Source organism: Eriocheir sinensis, chromosome 43, assembly GCF_024679095.1.
Source record: "Eriocheir sinensis breed Jianghai 21 chromosome 43, ASM2467909v1, whole genome shotgun sequence".
Taxonomy (NCBI): Eukaryota; Metazoa; Arthropoda; class Malacostraca; order Decapoda; family Varunidae; genus Eriocheir; species Eriocheir sinensis.
This window is the reverse complement of record NC_066551.1, coordinates 5,100,216-5,122,610: the sequence shown is the minus strand read 5'-3', so window position 1 is coordinate 5,122,610 and position 22,395 is coordinate 5,100,216. Positions and strand designations below refer to the sequence as shown.

Sequence of the window (22,395 nt, the reverse complement as noted above, 5' to 3'; positions counted from 1 at the left end):
CTATTCTTTACTTTTTACTTTTGTGGGAGCGGCGAGTAGCGGGCTTTTTTTTGTACTCTTTTTGTTGCTCTTGAGCCGCGTCCTTTGATGAAAAAAAAAAAAAAATCCTTTCGTTGTTCCTTAAACTGAATTCCTGTCTTTGTTTCTTAGATAAGGACATTTTCACGAAGTTTATGTGTCAATACTTGAGCGTTAGGCCTCGATCCTTTACTGTGAAGGCATTGCCAACAATATTATAGGAATGGTGATTTGAAAAAAAAAATGGCGCCGTATATACTGATAAAATCAATTTTATTTTAACATATTAAAACTAGTCTTGGCACAATAAAATATGAGACCGCCTCCTGTAGTCCATATTAAAAGCAAAAATGGCACCCCTTTGCAAGGTTTAAAAGATCAATCAAGAAGGCTTAGCTTGTCAACACTCCGGTCATGGTGGGATGTGCGGCAGTGTTTATCCCCCTCACCATCGCCATGACTAGTGTCCTTCTTTCCTGTTTGTACTTCACGTGTGGGAGATGTCAGGATCTTCAGGTGTGAGGGTAAGGGCAGCTGGCATGGCACTTGGTACATCTAGGACATGTACACCTGGAGGAGAGACAGAGCAAGTCAGGTGAATTAGTGACGCGACTTTACTTGACTACACATTCTAACCTGCAGTTTTAAATCAATGAAAAATCGTTGAACGTGAGTAATGTCATCAGTAATAGGTACTAGAATACAAAATTTTGCATTACATTCAAATTACGCCAAGAAAACACATTCCCGATTCTTTGACAGCCTATTCCTGGGGCGCCACAGTCTCTACACCTTTTTTCACACCGCCTCCCAGCCCCATCTCCACTTCCACTTTGCTTCCCTTGCCCCCCTCACCTGGCGACCGTTCAGTTCCTGGAGGGACCTGTAGTTGTCTTCCAAGGGTTCGTCATCCGCGCCCTTCAGTTTCCTGAATACCTCCAGCTGCGGGAATGTGGTTTTAGTGTATGTTGAGGGAGAGGAGTTGCGGTTATCTTATGATTTAGGTTATATGAATTCAGGATCTGAAATGCCTTTCTGAATGAGTTTTTGTTTTCTGAACGAGAGTGAGTAATTATAGAGATTATGTACCGACCTCAGCTTATTCAAATACACGCGCGCATACACCCATGCACGGACACGCACCTGTGCCTCCGATATGGGGGTGGTTTCCCTGAAGACCGTCCACACCACCACCTCGTTGCATTCCGGGGTAGTGAGGGAGCCCTCGTAGCGGAAGAAGCTGTCAGTGTTGCTCGGCAGGATGTACGATATGGGGAAGGGGGTGATGGAGGCAGACACTCCTGTGAAGCGTATTGGTATGAGCGTTGCAACAATGGCTCAAAGAAGTCTTGACGTCGTGCCTCTAAATACGGCTTTCCACTTTGTGTAACATTAACTTGTCTGGCGGGAGCTTCAGTGTCCTCTAAATAGCGACAGATGATTATTTTTGTGCATGAATAACAGTGCTAATCTTAATTCTTTAAGAGACAAGAGAGACAGACAGACAGAGACAGTGGGAGACAGAAAAGTGGATAGAGAATAAAGAGAAAATATTATATATAGAGGGAGAGACTAATCACCAGGGTTGGTTATTTTTGTGAGAGCTTCAACGATGGGCTCGAGAAGTGGGTTGTCCTCCGAGGACAGTTCCAGCATCACGCTCAGCACCGCCACCCCGTTGTCGTGTTTCAATGCCTCGTCCATGCTGCAGGTGCTTTCCAGGTAGTGCACCAAGTGAAGCTCCGCCGGGAACCTGGCGAGGGAGGAATGAAGTAAGGGCTCAATGAGAAGGCAGACTGCCTTGCTCGACGAGCCCTTCAGGATGACACAGTGGACCCTGGCACTGACTATACGCTTAGCTATGTTAAGAATAGACTTAGGCATTATTCACATGATAGCATTGCTACCCAACTCAGACACTGCTGTGACAATGGCAGCGCCAGCAGCCTCCACTATGTTAGTGTCTCCCAGCGCTGTGTTTACCCCTATGGGCGACACAGTGCCCCTCAGGATGTGGTAGCAATGCGCCTTAGGCTAGGCTATAGGTACTACTGGGAGATTAGTAACTCCCCTGGTGTCTGCTGCACGCTCTGTGCCAGGCCGAGGGGCCACACACTGCATCACTATGTCATGGAATGCCCTCTCATTGCTCAGTTTAAGCCACGGGACTGCCTTGACCTGCCCCAGACAATTTGTTGGCTCCTGAACCATGATGTCCTCCCTGCTATCCTCAAGGAACACAGCCTGAACTACTGCCGTGCTATACAAGGCTGTGATCTCTGCAGTATTTTACTTTAAGGACTAGTATTACTCTATCTCTGTATTCATTCCCATCTAGTGCTTGGGCAATGTTCTCCGTCCCCACATTTTATTGTCTTATTGTCCAGGGGGAGGTACTGCCCCCTCACTTGTGCTTTCCTTCCTGCCATTGTATCTTTTTAATTTCCTGGTGCTCCCTTCACATGTATTAATATTTGTATAATCTCACTCTGTCCTGCCTGGGGGTAGGGATGGCATGTTCCTCCCTTCTCCCTTGTTGTTTACCTGCAACAATAAACTATCAATCAATCAATCAGGGTCGTCTTCTTGAACCTCTCGGCGCCCAGGCACATGTAAGGCTTTTGTGGGAGTTTTGGGCCTTTCAGTGGTCTTCTTATGACCCTGGTGGTAGTATGACAAAGTTTCTGCACCATGAATGTAAATAAACACTCATGGGGACGAATTTAACCTCTTTTTTGGCCTTTAGATATGAGAGTCGTGGGTCCGTTGTTAAGGTGTCGCGTTTTGACCCACCTGTTGCCATTCACGGTGTGCTCGGCGCCGAAGTGGAAGTGGAACTGCGAGAAGATGTACTTGCCGGGCAGGTTCCCGCCAGACACAGACGCGTCGATCGTTGCGCTGACCTGGACTAAAACAGACGAGATGTTAACATGTAGAGTGTAAAATGCGACCTCTCATCAAGCCAAGATAAAGCTGATGTAATTAAGCAAAGAAAATTGATACAGTACGCCTTTATCACTGCGTCTATTGCCACTCAAGAGAGAACACTGGAACTTGAGAGAAGGAATATCATGAAATGAACAAAATGATTACAGTACAGCCTTCTCACTGCGTCTATTGCCACTCGGGGAACTTTATAAATTGAGAGAAGACTGGCGCACTATATTCCTTACCAGTGTATTTAATTACCCTCTTTGTATCTGCGGTCACTGTAAAAAAGCGTACAATCAGAATAATGTTTAGCAGTCGTTCACGTTCCGTTGTGGTGTATAGTTAGTGGTGCAATGAAGTGTAAACCCCAAAACGTGCCAGTAGAATAATGTTTGCCAGCAAGGTTCTTTTCCCGCACTGGTATAGACAAAGTGATGTATATATAATGGCGTAAATACAGCTTTATCACCGTGCCAGCCACAGAGGACGCCAGTGCATTCAAGAAGACAGCTTCTGCATCTTCCTTATCACGGCATTTAGTTTTCCTCTTTCATAATCAGCAGCGGTAAGAGCCGTGCAGACGCAGTAATGCCCGGCAGATTACTGATCAGCGGAGCGGCACTTTATTGAACCCTTGAGCTGCTCCCTTCACGGCAATAAGAGAGAGAGAAAAAAGAAAGGAAAGCACCAACCTGCGTGCCCCGTGTTGGTGACTTCCATGTAGGTCGGCAAGAAGTCGTAGCCCGTGAACTCGAAGGGTGCCCTAGAGGTGTTCAGGAGAGCTTGGCGTGTGTCGAGCGCCACGGGGGACTGCTTGGAGCCGCCGCACGTCGGGTGGGTGTCCGGCCAGGTGTCGGGGCCGTTGTTGTCTACGTAGCCCCAGTCGGTTTCACTACTCTCGTGGTCTGGGGGTGGAGAGAAGGGGCGTCAGGTCAGGGATGGGTGGGGGGAAGGAGGGTCAGGTCAGGGATGAGAGGAGGAAAGGGGGGTTAGGTCAGGAATGGGTGGAGGGAGGGGGGTCAGGTCAGAAATGGGTGGAGGGAGGGGGGTCAGGTCAGGGATGGGTGGAGGGAAGGGGGGTCAGGTCAGGGATGGGTGGAGGGAAGGGGGGTCAGGTCAGGGATGGGTGGAGGGAAGGGGGGCCAGGTCAGGGAAGCGTCTGGGTTATGTTCATGCCTCCCTGTTCCAGCTGCTAACTGTTTTGTGTCAAAAACAGGGCTACATAAGTGTTAATTCCTCGGCTATGGTCTGTGTAAATGCCTCCTTTACGCCGTTTGGTTTTGCCTTTTGAACATTACCGGCTATCAAGTGTAGGCACTCACCGCCACTAAGATTATCGACATGACGGTGAATCACTGTGAGATATCCGACAAGCGTTAGAAGCCTCAACACACAAAGCCACGTCATTCTAAAGCTAGAATCATTAAGCGAGTTTATTTTTTTGAAATTATATTTCACCTCTCTTTTTTTGGGGGGTGGGGGCATCGCCGCCTGCCCTCTCCACAGCAGCAACATTTCTTACACAGCAATTGGTCTGTCTTCTTCGACCTTAAAATGTCCCTGGCTCGTGGCGTCCAGACACATTTGTTATGAAATTTAATGCCCTTGTGTCTTTTGTGGCGTTCATTTTAATCAAACAAAAATCACGGAAACTCGAGTAAGTGGAAAGTTTGGTGCTAACTATCTGCAAGTTTGCCAAAAATGCTTTATCTTTCTCCTAATTTCTTCCCTTTTTTTCTGTGGACTGGGCATGTACCGTCTGTCTTGCTCCCCGTGTTATCAAACTCCTACCTTTGAAACAGAGTTTTTAATATTTTTGAAGTATTGCATCATCTTGCCTAGCACTTTTTGTAATCAGAAATTTCTGGCTTTTCCAATATAGTTAATAATTGCCGCGCATGACAAGGTTTAACACAGTAAATGCATTCTACGACAGCCATGGATAGGGGTTTACCGTATTCTGTGTCCGGCCAGGTGTCGGGGTCGTTGTTCCAGTAGTCCCAGTAGTCCCAGTCGGTGTCACTTATCTCGTGGCCTGGGGGTGGAGGGAAAGGTGGTCAGGTCAGGGAGGCGTCTGGTATGTTCATGCCCCCCTCTTCCAGCTGCTAACTGTTTTGTGTCAAAAACAGGGCTACATAAATGTTAATTTCTTGGCTATGGTCTGTGTAGATGCCTCCTTCACGCCTTTTGGTTTTGCCTTTTGAACATTACCGGCTGTCAAGTGTAGGCACTCACCACCTTCATCATCGCCTCCCTCGCAGACACTCGCTGTGGGTGAAAACAAATTAGTCGTCCACAAGTTCTGTTGTGACTAAGATTATCGACATACGGTAAATCTCTGTGTTGATATCCGACAAGCGTTAGATGCGAATAACACTGACGGGCTGGACGCGGCCTCAACACACAAAGCCACGTCATACTGATGCTAGAATCAATAACTGGGTTTATCTTTCTTGAGATAACATTCCACCTCGGGCTTTTTTTTCTACATTTTCTTTTTGTTGCCCTTGAGTTGTTTCCTGTGTTGAATAAAAAAAAAAAATTGGGGTGGCATCACCGCCTGCCCTCTCCATAGCAGCAACATTTCTTACACAGCCTTTATTTTTACAGCAAAGGAAACAGCTCAAAGGGTCAAAAAAGGAAACAATAATGAAAAAAAAGCTCGCTAATCACTGCTCCTATAAAAAAGGGTTCAGAGAAGTGGCCGAAAGAGAGATAAATTTCGGGAGGAGATGTGTCCTGATACTCTCCTCTTGAAAGAGTTCAAGTCGTAGGCAGGAGGAAATACAGATGAAGAAAGATTGATCCAGAATTTACCAGCGTGAGGGATGAAAGAATGAAGATGCTGGTTAACTCTTGCGTAAGGGATTTGCACAGTATAAGGATGAGCTTGAGTAGAAAGTCGTGTACATCGGAGCCACAGGAGGGGGCGAGGCATGCAGTTAGCAAGTTCAGAAGAGCAGTCAGCGTGAAAATATCAATAGAAAATAGAAAGAGAGGCAGCGTGGCGGCGGAATTCAAGAGGTAGGAGACTATCAGTAACAGGAGAGTTGATGAGACGAAGAGCCTTATAGACTCTACTCTGTCCAAGAGAGCTGTGTGAGTGGAGCCCTCCCACACGTGAGAGGCATACTCCATACGAGGGCGGACAAGACCCGTGCATATGGATCGGATAGGAACTGTGCGGGGGAAAAGAAGTGGCGGAGACGATACAGAACGCCCTTGGTCTGTCTTCTTCGACCTTAAAATGTCCCTGGCTCGTGGCGTCCAGACACATTTGTTATGAAATTTAATATCTTTGTGTCTTTTGTGGCGTTCATTTAAATCAAACAAAAATCACGGAAACTCGAGTAAGTGGAAAGTTTGGTGCTAACTATCTGCAGCAGTTTGCCAAAAATGCTTTATCTTTCTCCTAATTTCTTCCCTTTTTTTCCGTGGACTGGGCTTGCACCGCCTGTCTTGCTCCCCGTGTTATCAAACTCCTACCTCTGAAACAAAGAGTTTTTAATATTTTTGAAGTATTGCATCATCTTGCCTAGCACTTTTTGTAATCAACAATTTCTGGCTTTTCCAATATAGTTAATAATTGCCGCGCATGACAAGGTTTAACACAGCAAATGCATTCTACGACAGCCATGGATAGGGGTTTACCGTATTCTGTGTCCGGCCAGGTGTCGGGGTCGTTGTTCCAGTAGTCCCAGTAGTCCCAGTCGGTGTCACTTATCTCGTGGCCTGGGGGTGGAGGGAAAGGTGGTCAGGTCAGGGAGGCGTCTGGTATGTTCATGCCCCCCTCTTCCAACTGCTAACTGTTTTGTGTCAAAAACAGGGCTACATAAATGTTAATTTCTTGGCTATGGTCTGTGTAGATGCCTCCTTCACGCCGTTTGGTTTTGCCTTTTGAACATTACCGGCTGTCAAGTGTAGGCACTCACCACCTTCATCATCGCCTCCCTCGCAGACACTCGCTGTGGGTGAAAACAAATTGGTCGTCCACAAGTTCTGTTGTGACTAAGATTATCGACATACGGTAAATCTCTGTGTTGATATCCGACAAGCGTTAGATGCGAATAACACTGACGGGCTGGACGCGGCCTCAACACACAAAGCCACGTCATACTGATGCTAGAATTGATAACTGGCTTTATCTTTCTTAAGAAATCTTATTTTACCTCTCATTTATTTTTGTTTAGAGGGGGCATCGCCGCCTGCCCTCTCCATAGCAGCAACATTTCTTACACAGCAATTGGTCTTATAATGTCCCTGGCTCGTGGCGTCCAGACACATTTGTTATGTAATGTAATGTCCTTGTGTCTTTCGTGGCGTTCATTTAAATCAAACAAAAATCACGGAAACTCGAGTAAGTGGAAAGTTCGGTGCTAACTATCTGCAGCAGTTTGCCAAAAATGCTTTATCTTTCCCCTAATTTCTCCCTTTTTTTTCCGTGGACTGGGCTTGCACCGTCTGTCTTGCTCCCCGTGTTATCAAACTCATATCTCTGAAAGACTAAAATAATTTTTAATAGTTTTTAAATATTACGTCATCCTGCTTAGTACTTTTCTTGCAAGAAATTTCCGGCTTTTCTTGCAGAGTTTAATGGTTGCCGCGCATGACAAGGTTTAACACAGTAAATAGTCCGAAAGATATGGGTGGAGGTTAACCGTATGCTGCTGATTTTCCAACGAGCAAAATTCGTTCATCATTTTTAAAGCATTTTTAAATCCACTAATAAATCATTCATCTAGTCACACCTCACAGTCTTCAGGGCTCCCTCCCCTGTGCCTTTACCGTGAGTATGTCGTGACTCGGTGGGGGTGGCGGTGGCTGCCAACACGGCAACAAGGATCAGCAGCGTCCTCATGGCAGGAAGGTGCTCCATGGCTGCAAGGACAGCGGCTCGGTGTGCTCTGCGTCTGCGGGCGGGCGTTCGTCAAGGGCACGGTGTCCTGATATCACGTGACTGTAGTCACCTGCAATGTGTTTTATGATTAGAAGTTTGTGGAAAAGGAAACATGATGAGGATATTCAAATTAGACTGTGTATACTAATGATTGCATCAGTAATATTGATAGAGGTCAAATTAGCTCATTAGGTTTAACAATAGCAAAACGCCCATGCCACACTTCTTTCTTCCTAGGGGGCTAGCACCCCCCCCCCCCACCCTTTGTGGACAGGCAGGTATGCTTGTCAGTCTGTTCTCCCAGACACTAAATATGCAGACCTGAAAAAAAGACATTACATGCTGGTTGGACGAACAAGTACAACCGCCCCTTCTACTGTCACCGCACCGCAGCTTGGGGGGGATGCAATATAAATCTTTCGCTGCTGGTATACACACATACACATCACTGCCCTCGCTGCTTCCTGTACCCCTCCCATCCTCGGCCTCGTCACTGCCTCCGTCAACGTCTCCATCCTCGTCGCCGACGTCATCGTGTCCTTCAACATCAACCTGCCGCCGCACATATTGCTGTGGCCTTCGCTGCCACCCTCGTCAACGTCACTGACGGGAGCCAGCGCTTCCCTCGCCAAGAGTCACGGTGCCGCCCCGCCAAAAAATCGTGTTGCCGCTCCCGAGGGAGCCGCACCCCGGCTATATGTAACGAAGTGCCGTCAAAGTCAGCACAAACTATCGACACACACACACACACAAAATAAAAGTCCCTACCCAGCGTCTTCCTCGCCACGCTGGCCTGAACAACCGGCAGGAGCCACCTCCGGCCCTACAGCCGCGGAGGAAGATGGAACGGAGGGAACGGAAAGCGTACTACATGGCTGCGGGGGGAGAAAAGGGGCGCATGGCGTCCTGAGTGGCAGAGCTTGCTCTACGACCTGCTCGGAAAGAAAACGGGTTGTGGCAATGGGTTGTGGGATGTGCTTGCGTCAAATAAGTTAATTTAAACTCTTAATACAAATTATTTAGAGAGAAACTCACAAGATAGAGCAAAGGACTTAAACAAAAGTTATTCAAAACTTTGAAAAATTGAGGTCTGGAAAGCTTTACCAAACGAAGCAGTGTCTAACACGTGCACGAGCTTAAGGATTGAGGTGAGGAGGTTAAGTTTACGTGAACATTAAAAGGTTAATCAGCGCATGCATACGCCTAATGCTAAACGATGCATATTTGAGATACAGAAAAATACACTACTCGACGTTTTGTAAAGGGAGCACGGGTTGTGTTGGATATGAGGAAGCACCTAACATTCGGGGCTTGGCTGTCACCGATGGGGTTGAGGATCTCACGGGGGAGGGCGACGATGGGCGGTGAGTGTCTGAAGCTTAGCCGTACCTGGTGTTGTGACGGAGAACCGGGGAATGGCAGAGACTTGCAGCCGAAGGTCTTTTAAGGTGACTGGTGGCGGATTCGGAAAGAAGGATGTAAGTTCGAGGATGTAAGTTCTGTACAACGTTTAGCCTTGCTTCCTCATCACATCCTTTGCTACATTCGAGTTCAGAAAAAAAGGAAGTGGGGAGTGGCAGAGACTTGCAGCCGAAAGTCTTTTAAGGCGACTGGTGGCGGATTCAGAGAGAAGGATGTAAGTTCTGAACAACGTTTAGACTTGTTTCCTCGTCACATCCTTAACTATTTCTGAGTTAAGAAAAAAAGGAAGTGGGAAGGATATAGTTAAAAAAAGGTTAGCTGATTGGGCGAGTCTTCATGACGCATCAGACTCGCCAGCGAATCCAAACGTGCCAGCCAGTCACAAGCCAGCCGCGCCATCAGTTCTGTTATCTCTGCTTGCTCACTTCACGTTAGGCCGGATTTCCAACTATTCCGTTTTCACGTTTCCGTCGACCATCAATGACGTCATCAACAGAACCCGAGCCCCGCGCGGAGCCCCGTCCAGAGATGAACTCAGTTAACTTTTGGGTCCGGGGTAGTGGCGGTGGTGCCAGTCCAGTGATGTTGAATATTCTACATATGAAGATATGAAATGGAAGCACTTAGATACAAAATAACATATACAAGAGGTCGTTGTGGTCAGTGCGGTCCATGTTTGTCATCAAATGGTGTGCGATGGACCGATGGAATGTATCTCATCCGTGCCGCGCGGCCGCTGTTTTGGGACGTCATTTTGACCTCACTAATGTCGACGGAGACGTGAAAACGGAATAGTGGGAACCGGCCTTAGTTTGGTTAGGTTACTTTGAATTGTTCCTCCACATCCTATTTATGGCTCCTGTATGTATCACTATCTAGTTTAATGCTGGAATTAAAAATAAGGTAAATGTTATTAGTAGGACCACATACTGCTATCTGTACCGAGTCTCTCACTTTCCTAGTCTTGGAAAGTGCTCGATTACATTAAAAAAATACCTGTTTTCTGTGCAGTCTAGGTTAGTTTTAGAGATAAGGAACGCCCAGTTTTCATATAAGGGCCGGAATGGAAACCACTATTGCAAAACTTATTCCAGGAGTCGGGAGTCGTGACCAAGGAGAAAGATGGGGTCTTATTGTTGTGAATTACATACTTCCGAGGGTGATTGTGAGTGCCGCCAAAAGCTGTGTGTGGGTGGGGATGGCGTGCATCCTCCTCGTCCTCCTCTGCAGAATAGGCTCCAGCTCCTCTCTCAGCTGGATTGGCTCTCGACAAGGTAATCATTCAAGGAGGGAGAGTCAAGGCGATCACGGAATCGCCTTTCCCTTCTCAAAGCACGATCATGCAGTAACGCGTAGATGAACTATGGCGGGGCGGGCGGGGCTGAAGACGGACTGGCGTATGTGGTGAAATCTAAGAGAGATTGGTTTCAACATATCTGCTGTACGAACTCGCTTTTAAGGGAGGGTTTTCCTTTTACTGACTCTTATCCTCTTATTTCCTTATCGGGAAACATTATTTATAAAGCATTTCATCGAAATATTCGCTGCCGGTACACGCACATCAATGTCCTCGCTGCTTCCTGTGCCCCTCCCACCCTCGCCCTCATTGCCGCCTCGGTCAACGCCTCCATCCTCGTCGCCGGCGTTATCGTGTCCCTCAGCGACCACCTGCCACCGCGCGTACTGATGTGCCCCACGCTGCCACCGTCGTCAACGTCGCTGACGGGAGCCAGTGTTTCCAACACCGGGAGTCACGGTGCTGCCCCGCCGAAAAATAGCTTTCCTCTAACGCGGGAGCCGCACCCCAAGTATGCAGCGGAGTGCCGCATGGGATTGGTTAAGTTATGAATAGCTCTTTTAACTAAGCGGCGATAGCGTAAATAGCCTCCTCGGTCCCGTCACGGCTGCCCACCCACTCGGTCGTCCTCCCGTTCTTCGGACAGTAGATATTATATGTGCCACACCAGTATTCCTTCTCTTCAGCATCTCTAAGGGCGACACTACTTTGTTTGGTCTGTGTTTTGATTAAACCGTCAGTTGTCCTATATTGAATGTTGTGGTAGGGAGGAATTAGCTATGATTCATCAAATTCGTTTAAACGTCAATATACAGGAAAAAAATCGCTGTTGGTGCTGTCAAGTGACGAAAGCTGTGTTTTAGTTGTCAAAGGTTCTAACCGACTTAGACTACTCGGGTGGTAACGACAACGCCCAACCCACTTTAGGTGCCTTTTGGATGGGCTTGTAGCAGTCACCGCTCAAAGCCGTGCGCATTTCCTCCCCGGTGACCCATAAGAAAATGGGCGCTGCAGCGCAGACTCGTTAACGCTGACGGGTACTGGCTTTGTCTATCCGTGAACCGATTAGCACTCAGAACACTCGCTACCACCAACAGGCTCACTCACCATCGCATTTCGCACCCACCACCTTTGATTTCAACCTCACACCACCACACGACTCTAGGTCATATTTGAAAACATTTTGACGACTGCAGACATCTTCAGCCTCCTCACGTTCAAAGGAGAAACAAAGACTATGATTGGTGTTAGACATATGAAAAGGAAAGAAGATAAACTACAAAACTTGCATAAAATGAATAGGTCTGAGACAGCTCCAAGGCAGGGGAGTGAACACCCTAGAATTGGATCTCGCATCAAGACCCAGCCTTCGTCTACATACAACGTCCGCAGTGCCCTGACAACGGGCGTGGGACTGGGAAGGAATGTGTGGAAGGAAACTGTCTCTTGCAGCAGTGGCGGTCCTTACTTAGCAAAGACATTTTCACGAAGTTTATGTATCAATACTTCAGGTTTACAAGGGTGTGTCTTCCTCTCCCTTCCCAACGTTAGGCCTCGATCCTTTACTGTGAAGGCCTTGCCAACAATATTATAGGAATGGTGATTTGAAAAAAAGCCCTATTTGGTATCGTATGTATTGATATAATTTTTTATTTTAACAAATTAAAACTAGTTTTGGCACAATAAAATGTGACTGCTTCCTGTAGTCTAGATTAAAACCAAAAATGACACCCCTTTGCAAGGTTTAAAAGATCAATCAAGAATGCTTGGCTTGTCAACACTCCGGTCATGGTGGGATGCGCGGCAGTGTTTATCCCCCTCACCATCGCCATGACTAGTGTCCTTCTTTCCTGTTTGTACTTCACGTGTGGGAGATGTCAGGATCTTCAGGTGTGAGGGTCAGGGCAGCTGGCATGGCACTTGGTACATCTAGGACATGTACACCTGGAGGAGAGACAGAGCAAGTCAGGTGAATTAGTGACGCGACTTTACTTGACTACGCATTCTAACCTGAAGTTTTAAATCAATGAAAAAGCGTTGAACGTGAGTAATGTCATCAGTAATAGGTACTAGAATACAAAATTTTGCATTACATTCAAATTACGGAAAGAAAATACCTTCTCGATTCCTTAACAGCCTATTCCTGGGGCGCCACAGTCTCTACACCTTTTTTCACACCGCCTCCCAGCCCCATCACCACTTCCACTTTGCTTCCCTTGCCCCCCTCACCTGGCGACCGTTGAGTTCCTGGGTGGGCCTGTAGTTGTCTGCCAAGGGTTCACCATGAGCGCCCTTCAGTTTTCTGAATTCCTCCAGCTGCGGGAATGTGGTTTTAGTGTATGTTGAGGGAGAGGAGTTGTGGTTATCTTATGATTTAGGTTATATGAAGTCAGGATCTGAAATGCCTTTCTGAATGAGTTTTTGTTTTCTGAACGAGAGTGAGTAATTATAGAGATTATGTACCGACCTCAGCTTATTCAAATACACGCGCGCATACACCCATGCACGGACACGCACCTGTGCCTCCGATATAGGGGTGGTTTCCCTGAAGACCGTCCACACCACCACCTCGTTGCATTCCGGGGTAGTGAGGGAGCCCTCGTAGCGGAAGAAGCTGTCAGTGTTGCTCGGCAGGACGTACGATATGGGGAAGGGGGTGATGGAGGCAGACTCTCCTGTGAAGCGTATTGGTATGAGCGTTGCAACAATGGCTCAAGAAGTCTTGACGTCGTGCCTCTAAATACGGCTTTCACTTTGTGTAACATTAACTTGTCTGGCGGGAGCTTCAGTGTCCTCTAAATAGCGACAGATGATTATTTTTGTGCATGAATAAGTGCTAATCTTAATTCTTTAAGAGGCAAGAGAGACAGACAGACAGAGACAGTGGGAGACAGAAAAGTGGATAGAGAATAAAGAGAAAATATTATATATAGAGGGAGAGACTAATCACCAGGGTTGGTTATTTCTGTGAGAGCTTCAACGATGGGCTTGAGAAATGGGTTGTCCTCCGAAGACAGTTCCAGCATCACGCTCAGCACCGCCACCCCGTTGTCGTGTTTCAGTGCCTCACTAAAGCTGCCGTATCTTTCCAGGTAGTGCACCAAGTGAACCTCCGCCGGGAACCTGGCGAGGGAGGAATGAACTAAGGGTCGTCTTCTTGAACCTTCTTGAAAGGCTTTTGTGGGAGTTTTGGGCCTTTCAATGGTAGTCTTATGACCCTGGTGGTAGTATGACAAAGTTTCTGCACCATGAATAAATAAACACTCATGGGGACGAATTTAACCTCTTTTTTGGCCTTTAGATATGACTGATGTGAGAGTCGTGGGTCCGTTGTTAAGGAGTTGCGTTTTGACCCACCTGTTGCCATTCACGGTGTGCTCGGAGCCGCGGTCGTTCTCGGCGCCGAAGTGGTAGTGGAACTGCGAGAAGATGTACTTGCCGTGCAGGTTCCCGCCGGACACAGACGCGTGGATCGTTGCGCTGACCTGGACTAAAACAGACGAGATGTTAACATTGGGGAGGCGGTGGCTGAATGGATAGCGCGACGGCTCCGCGTTCGGAACGACGCGAGTTCAATCCCCACCCGGTGCCACCAAGCTGGGATTTTACAGCCCCCGCCGAGTGGCTTAAAACTACCCACATGCTGTCCAGAAGACCACCTATCAACCCGGACTCTAGATTCTAGGATTAAAGATGAGCTCCGGGAGGGCAGCATAAGCCAATGCAAGATGGCGCCACTATAAACACTCGCCTGCGCCAGAACGGGCTGGGCCGACCGTCAGGCCCCACCGGGAAGAAGCCTTGGATCGACCATCAGGAATTCAGGATCCACCGGGAAGAAGCCTACCGGCGCAACAGGCCACGACGTAAAAAAAAAAAAAAAAAAAAGGTAGTGTGAAATGCGGCGTCTCATCAAGCCGAAGTGGTAGTGGAACTGCGAGAAGATGTACTTGCCGGGCAGGTTCCCGCCGGACACAGACGCGTAGATCGTTGCGCTGACCTGGACTAAAACAGACGAGATGTTAACATTGGGGAGGCGGTGGCTGAATGGATAGCGCGACGGCTCCGCGTTCGGAACGACGCGAGTTCAATCCCCACCCGGTGCCACCAAGCTGGGATTTTACAGCCCCCGCCGAGTGGCTTAAAACTACCCACATGCTGTCCAGAACACCACCTATCAACCCGGACTCTAGATTCTAGGATTAAAGATGAGCTCCGGGAGAGTAACATGAGCCAATGCAAGATGGCGCCACTTTAAACACTCGCCTGCGCCAGAACGGGTTGGGCCGACCATCAGGCCCCACCGGGAAGAAGCCTTGGATCGACCATCAGGAATTCAGGATCCACCGGGAAGAAGCCTATCGGCGCAACAGGCCACGACGTAAAAAAAAAAAAAAAAAAAGGTAGTGTGAAATGCGGCGTCTCATCAAGCCAAGATAAAGCTGATGTAATTAAGCAAAGAAAATTGATACAGTACGCCTTTATCACTGTGTCTATTGCCACTCAAGAGAGAACACTGGAACTTGAGAGAAGGAATATCATGAAATGAACAAAATGATTACAGTACAGCCTTCTCACTGCGTCTATTGCCACTCGGAGAACATTATACATTGAGAGAAGACTGGCGCACTCTACTCCTTACCGGTGTATTTAATTACCCTCTCTGTATCTGCGGTCACTGTAAAAAAACGTACAATCAGAATAATGTTTAGCAGTCGTTCACGTTCCGTTGTGGTGTATAGTTAGTGATGCAATGAAGTGTACACCCCAAAACGTACCAGTAGAATAATGTTTGCCAGCAAGGTTCTTTTCCCGCACTGGTATAGACAAAGTGATGTATATATAATGGCGTAAATACAGCTTTATCACCGTGCCAGCCACAGAGGACGCCACAGAATTCAAGAAGACAGCTTTTGCATCTTCCTTATCACGGCATTTAGTTTTCCTCTTTCATAATCAGCAGCGGTAAGAGCCGTGCAGACGCAGTAATGCCCGGCAGATTACTGATCAGCGGCACTTATTGAACCCTTGAGCTGCTCCCTTTACGGCAATAATAGAGAGAAAAAAGAAAGGAAAGCACCAACCTGCGTGCCCCGTGTTGGTGACTTCCATGTAGGGCGGCAAGTAATTGTAGCCCGTGAACTCGAAGGGTGCCCAAGAGGTGTTCAGGAGAGCTTGGCGTGTGTCGAGCGCCACGGGGGACTGCTTGGAGCCGCCGCACGTCGGGTGGGTGTCCGGCCAGGTGTCGGGGCCGTTGTGGTCTCCGTAGCCCCAGTCAGTTTCACTTCTCTCATGGCCTGGGGGTGGAGGGAAGGGGGTTCAGGTCAGGGATGGGTGGAAGAAAATGTGGTCATGTCAGGGATGGGTGGAGGGAAAGGTGGTCAGGTCAGGGAGGCGTCTGGTATGTTCATGCCCCCCTCTTCCAGCTGCTAACTGTTATGTGTCAAAAACAGGGCTACATAAATGTTAATTTCTCGGATATGGTCTGTGTAGATGCCTCCTTCACGCCTTTAGGTTTTGCTTTTCGAACATTACCGGCTTTCAAGTGTAGGCACTCACCACCTTTATCATCGCCTCCCTCGCAGACACTCGCTGTGAGTAAAAACAAACTGATCGTCCACAAGTTTTATGAGGACTAAGATTATAGACATGACGGTGAATCACTGCGTTGATATCCGACAAGCGTTAGAAGCTAACAACACTGACGGCTGGACGCAGCCTCAACACGAAGCCAAACCAAAGCCTTTACCGGAGGTCCTTCGTGGTTCCGTGACGGTGGCGGTGGCTGCCAACACGGCCACAAGGATCAGCAGCGTCTTCATGGCAGCAAGGTTCTCGCTGGGTTCCAAGACCGGAGCTCGGTGTGCTCTTTAGTCTGCGGGCGGGCGCTCGTCAGGGGCTCGGTGTTTTGATATCACGTGATATTAGCAACCTGCAATGTATTTTATCATTAGAAGTTTGTGGGAAAAGGAAGCATGAAAAGGATATGCAAATGGGACTGTGAAGAAAATGTTTGCGAATGATTGCATCAGTAGTATTGAGGTCAAAGTAGCTCATTAGGCTTAACAGAAGCAAAAGGCCCATGGCACACTTTTCTTCCTAGGGGGCTAGCACCCCCCCTTTGTGGACAGGCAGGTATGCTTGTCAGTCTGTTCTCCAGACACTATATATGCAGGCCTGAAAAAGACACATTCCGTGCTGGTTAGACGAACAAGTGCCACCGCCCCTTCTACGGTCACCGCACCACAGAGCCGCCGCGACACTGGCCGCTTCCCTGATGGGAAGGCAACAAGTATTCGCCGGTAGGTTTTCTTGGTGGGGCCTGAGGTCGACCCCTGCACGTTGTGGCGCCGGCAAGTTTTTTATTGTGGCGCCATCTTTCTTGGCTCATGCTGCCCCCCGGAGCTCATCAATGACTTGAGAGAATCTAGACTCCGGGTTATATGAAGTCGTCTGGACAGCATGGGGGTAGTCTTAGGCCACTCGCTGGTGACTGAAAAATCCCAGAGGGACGGGGCGCGAACCCACGTCGTCCTGGATGCGGCGCCGTCACGCTAGCCACTCAGCCACCACCTCTTCACTTAAACAAAAGTTATTCAAAACTTAGAAAAATTGAGGTTTGGAAAGCTTTACCAAACGAAGCAGTGTCTAACACGTGCACGAGCTTAAGGATTGAGGTGAGGAGGTTAAGTTTACGTGAACAATAAAAGGTTAATCAGTCTTGTAAAATATAAAGAGATGAGAGCGCACGTATACGCCTATTGCTAAGCGATGCATACTAGAGATAAAGCAAAGTACACTACTCGGCGTTGTGTAAAGGGAGCACGGGTCGTGTTGGATATTTTTCAGAGAAGGATTAAGTTCGAGGATGTAACTCTGTACAACGTTTAGGTTTTCTTCCTCGTCACATCCTTTGCTGCCTCCGAGTTAAAAATAAAAGGTGTGGGAAGGATGTGGCGGGGCGGGCGTGGTTGTGGACGGACTGCCGGATGTGAAATCTACGAGAGATACGTTTCTTCATATCCGCTGTAGCAACTCGCTTTTATGGGAGTATTTTCCTTTACTGACTCTTATCCTCTTATTTCCTTATCGGGAAAAATTATTTATAAAGCATTTCATCGAAATATTCTCTGCCGGTACACGCACATCAATGTCCTCGCTGCTTCCTGTGCCCCTCCCACCCTCGCCCTCACTGCCGCCTCGGTCAACGCTCCATCCTCGTCGCCGGCGTTATCGTGTCCTTCAACGACCACCTGCCACCGCGCGTACTGCTGTGCCCCACGCTGCCACCGTCGTCAACGTCGCTGACGGGAAAGTTGGAAAGTTTCGTTTAGTCGGCGCAACATCTGTATGTGGTCATATGCCGGAGAGACAGAAGGGGAAGGAATTATAGGAGAAGGGAACAGATCCCAGGAGACGGGACACAACACCCGATTTATACCTGGTACCCATTCACTGCTGGGTGGACAGGGGCGTAGGGTATCGGAAAAGCCGCCCAAATTTTTCCACTCCGCCCGGGAATCAAACCCGGGCTCTCTCGGTTGTGAGCCGAGTGTGCTAACCACTGCACCACGAAGCCCCCTCGCTGACGGGAGCCAGTGCTTCACACACCGGGAGTCACGGTGCCATCCCGCCGAAAAGTAGCCGATGCAATGTAGTGCCGTAAAAGACCACGCAAACCATCGAGAAAAAAATTGAGTCCCACCAAGCGTCTTTCCCGCCACACTGGTCTGAACCACCGGCAGGCGACACCTCCGGCCCTGCAGCCTTTGCTACAGCCGAGGAGGAGGGTGGAACGAAGGTCCGTGGGAACGGACTACATCCCTGCCGGCCCAGAAAAGGGGCAGGTGGCGTGAGAGTGGCTAAGTTTGTTCGCTAGCCTGCTCGGAAAAAAAAGTGGTTTGGGGATTTTGTGCATGCGCCAAATAAGTTCATTCAATTTCTATTAATATGCCTATGGCGCCGGTAGGCTTTGTCTGGCGCCATCTTGCTTGGCTCATGCTGCCCCAAGGAGCTTATCAATGACCCTCCCTTTTAGAGAGGGAATCTAGTGTCTGGTTTGATAGGTTGTCTTCTTGACAGCATGTGGGTAGTCTTAGGCCTCTCAGCGGTGACTGAAAAGTCCCAACTTGTGGCACCGGGCGGGGCGCGAACCCGCGTTGTCCTGGACACAGCGCCATCATGCTAACCACTCAGCCAGCGCGCCTCCCCACTTAAACAAGAGTTATTCAAAACTTAGAAAAATTAAGGACTAAAGGCTTTACCAAACGAAGCAGTGTAACACGTGCACGAGCTTAAGGATTGAAGCGAGGAGTTAAGTTTACGTGGACATTAAGAAGTTAACGAATCTTGAAAAAATATAAGAGTTGAGAGCGCACGCATACGCATAATGCCGAGGTGCATATTTGAGATAAATCAACGTATACAACACACACACACAGAGCGATGACACACTAACATTCTCACGCCTATCAGAGTAAAAACGGACATACATAAAAAAGTAAGGAGTGACATATATATAAAACGATCCAATTCCCACCGTGTCATCAAAGTGTCATTTCGTTGTGTGAAGGGAGCACAGCTTGCGTTTTATTTGAGGAAGCACCTATCATTCGGGGCTTGGATGTCACCGATGGGGTTGAGGATCTCACGGGGTAGGGGGACAATGGGCAGGGATCTCACGGGGGAGGGGGACAATGGGCAGGGATCTCACGGGGAAGGGGGACAATGGGCAGGGATCTCACGGGGAAGGGGGACAATGGGCAGGGATCTCACGGGGAAGGGGGACAATGGGCAGGGATCTCACGGGGAAGGGGGACAATGGGCAGGGATCTCACGGGGAAGGGGGACAATGGGCAGGGAGTGTCTGAATCTTTGCCGTACCTGGTGTTGCGACGGAGAACCGGGGAGTGGCAGGGACTTGCAGCCGAAGGTCTTGTAAGGTGACTGGTAGGCTGTGTGTGTGTGCTGAGGGTCCCATATCAGTACGCGAGATATGAACCTGTTCCTCTCCGGTGCTTTGTTATGGCTTCGAATCAGTTATATCTTTGAACAGCGCATTCGGTCGAGATACAACACATAGCCACAGTGTTTATGTCTGCATGTCCAAGAAGTTTTAAATTTACGAAACAGTTTTATTTGGCATGCACCGTAAGGCCAATAAGGATAAGGACCATAAGATGACGCAAAAGGAAAAAAACAAAAAATAAGAAAAAAACGCGTGGTTGTCAACAGGAAGCGCCGGTGTGATAGGAGAGTCGGCACGTGTCATGTTTGTTTAGTATTTTCCAGGAATCTCGTCATATTGTTTATTTATAGCAAACGTTTCGAAAGCCAAAGCGAATGAGCGGAGGAAATGAGCGGCGATGGTTGTTCCGCCCTCCGTTTTCTTCTGTATTAGTGACTGTTAAAGGTGGACTGATTATTATTTTGTTTTCATTTTAGTTGGCGCTGGATTTATTGTTATCTTTTACTTTCCCAAGACGAATAACACGTAGTCATTGCCTGATCTAGTGGTATTGTAGTTATCAAGTTAATTAACGTTGCCTTGTGCTTAGTTAAAATAGTTAAAGTTAGATATACTGTGTTATTTGGGGCAGATAATGGGAGCACTCGAGGCCCTACACACACACACACACACACACACACACACACACACACACACACACTCACCTGCAATTTGGCACTTTTTTTTTCAATGCTTATACATTACTTTGAAATTAATTTACTTTTCGGGCTTTGTAAAATGGTTTTGAAGTTCGGATAATTATTTCCTGTTTTTCTGTACACTTTTCTCTTTTTATTTATCGAGGATTGAATTAAAGTTTCAACGCCCTTCGAATAACTTTTTTTTTAATATTATATGTTTATACAACAAATATACACAATTTCGTTTTTTTTTTTATATATATTTTTTTTACAGCAAAGGAGACAGCAGAAGGGCACAAGCAAAGGAAACAACAATAAAAAAGCCCGCTACTCGCTGCTCCTGTAAAGAATCCAAAGAGGTGGCCGAAAGATCATGAGGAGAGGTGTCCTGACACCTTCCTCTTGCATGAGTTCAAGTCGTGGGCGAAACACACATTCCTCAACTTCTCTTTTTGGAAACCTGACCTTTCGTTCGCATTCGTCGCCCCTCTCCTCAGAAGGGTTTTCCTGTGGCCTTTTGGTGTTGACTTTTCCTCGGCGACTTAGCTTGACCAGTCCTGTACAATACCGGAACAGCGTGCGTCTCTGGTGGCTGTCCCCTGGTGTGTGCGTGTGTGTGTGTGTGTGTGTGTGTTTATATATGTGTGTGTGTGGGGCGGGGTAATTCTCAGGAACAGATAGATTATTGATAAGAATAGGAAAGGGAGAATAGCTGATGATATTTTAAAGCCCCCCCCCACACACACACACACACACAGACACACACAAACGCATTCAGTTAAACTACCAAACCATGAACAAGGACATCATTAGCTATATATTTCAAGGTTTCCCGTTTTCCTTTTCACTTACACGTATTTAATGATTCTCTCAATTTTTTTTTATTTTTTTATTTTTTTTACGCCTATAGCGCCGGTAGACTTGCTTGAGGGGCCTGGGTGATAGTCGGCCCCAGCCCATATTGGCGCAGGCAGGTGTTTATAGTGGCGCCATCTTCTCTGCGTTGCTAAAGTGAGAGGAGAAAATATTTATAAGAGAGCTCAAATCATACTCTGGCTTACATAATACTTCATCTGTCTTCTTAACACAGTGCCTCTCCTGCCCCTCTCCTTTTCCCCTCAAAACACACACACACACACACACACACACACACACACACAGAGCGATGACACACACATTAACATTCTCACGCCTATCAGAGTTAAAACGGATATACATAAAAGAGTAAGGAGTGACATGTATATAAAACGATTCAACTCCCATCGTGTTATCAACGTGTCATGTACCTGTTCCCGATATCTGAGACTATTGTTTTTGTTGTTCTTGATCTCTTTGTTCTCGTTTTTCATCATGTTTCTTCGTTTTTTTTCTTCTTGTTCTCTTGTTTAATTTTCTTATTTTTCTTGTTCTTCTTGTTCTAGTTCTTGTGTTCTCGTTCTTGCTCTTGTTCTTCTCTTTCTTTTCATATATCAGACATTTCACTAACACACCATTTTTCCCCCCCTTAGTCTATCTCCTGTACCGAAAAAAAAGAAAGAAAAAAGTCACTCCATCAAAAATGCGTTTCTTAGATGGCCCCCAAAATATACAGACTGTGGAAATGCCTCTTGCCAATGTGTATCAGCCTATCGTATACAGCCACATGTCAGCACCGCCGTTCGGGAAGTAGGCGAGATGGCGCGTCCCAGCTGCTCTGTTCCCTTGGCTATCTCATATTGACGTTGATTTGCTTGGGGGTTTTCTGTTATCTTAGTGAAGCGACCTACATTCATCATAATTATATGTTTTTGATGTTTATGAGAAGGTGTATTGTTGAATGTTTGGTCTTGTTTCGACTATATTTTTTTGTATGTTTGTCTGTCTTTCTGCGCCTGTTTATCTGTGTTTCGTATTTTTTGTCTGTGTGTATCTGTCTCTGTGTCTGTCTGGCTATCTGTTTGTCTGTCTATTTGTTTGTCTGTTTGTTTGTTTGTCTATGTGTCTGTGCGTCTGTGTGTCTGTGTATCTGTCTGTCTGTCAGTTCGTTGTTGTCTGTGTTCGTTTGTCTCTGTCTATCTCTGTGTCTGTCTCTGTCACTGTCTCTACTACTACTACTACTACTACTACTACTACTACTACAACAACAACAACAACTACTACTACTACTACTACTACTACTACTACTACTACTACTACTACTACT

At 47.4% G+C, this 22,395-nt stretch overlaps 1 protein-coding gene across 8 annotated transcripts; it reads right to left on the bottom strand.

Annotated features, from left to right (window-relative positions):
• Positions 1-336: 336 nt before the first annotated feature.
• Positions 337-20,819, bottom strand: LOC127010346 (carbonic anhydrase 2-like). Of its 8 annotated transcripts, none has more exons than XM_050884289.1 (10): positions 20,679-20,819; positions 16,315-16,497; positions 16,125-16,157; positions 15,650-15,862; positions 13,923-14,055; positions 13,516-13,688; positions 13,134-13,240; positions 1,162-1,212; positions 874-960; positions 341-588 (listed from the first exon to the last, which is right to left on the bottom strand). In XM_050884289.1, exons 2-10 carry the CDS (start codon positions 16,385-16,387, stop codon positions 574-576), a joined length of 885 nt encoding a protein of 294 aa, XP_050740246.1. In that variant the 5' UTR covers positions 16,388-16,497; positions 20,679-20,819; the 3' UTR covers positions 341-573. The 8 variants fall into 8 exon arrangements, with proteins under 8 accessions (XP_050740248.1, XP_050740247.1, XP_050740246.1 ...); XM_050884284.1 differs by lacking the exons at positions 874-960; positions 1,162-1,212 and adding exons at positions 12,493-12,509; positions 12,795-12,881 and having other exon boundaries at positions 342-564; positions 13,083-13,240; XM_050884287.1 differs by lacking the exons at positions 874-960; positions 1,162-1,212; positions 20,679-20,819 and adding exons at positions 12,493-12,509; positions 12,795-12,881; positions 19,449-19,612 and having other exon boundaries at positions 342-564; positions 13,083-13,240.
• Positions 20,820-22,395: the final 1,576 nt, after the last annotated feature.

Excerpts from the sequence above, each read along its gene's own strand:
- LOC127010346 (XM_050884290.1), bottom strand. The coding sequence starts at position 16,387 with ATGAAGACGCTGCTGATCCTTGTGGCCGTGTTGGCAGCCACCGCCACC. Across the intron at positions 14,056-15,649 it reads CACCAACACGGGGCACGCAG|TCCAGGTCAGCGCAACGATC; the intron begins GTTGGTGCTTTC and ends CGTCTGTTTTAG. Across the intron at positions 1,772-13,922 it reads CACACCGTGAATGGCAACAG|GTTCCCGGCGGAGCTTCACT; the intron begins GTGGGTCAAAAC and ends CTCCCTCGCCAG.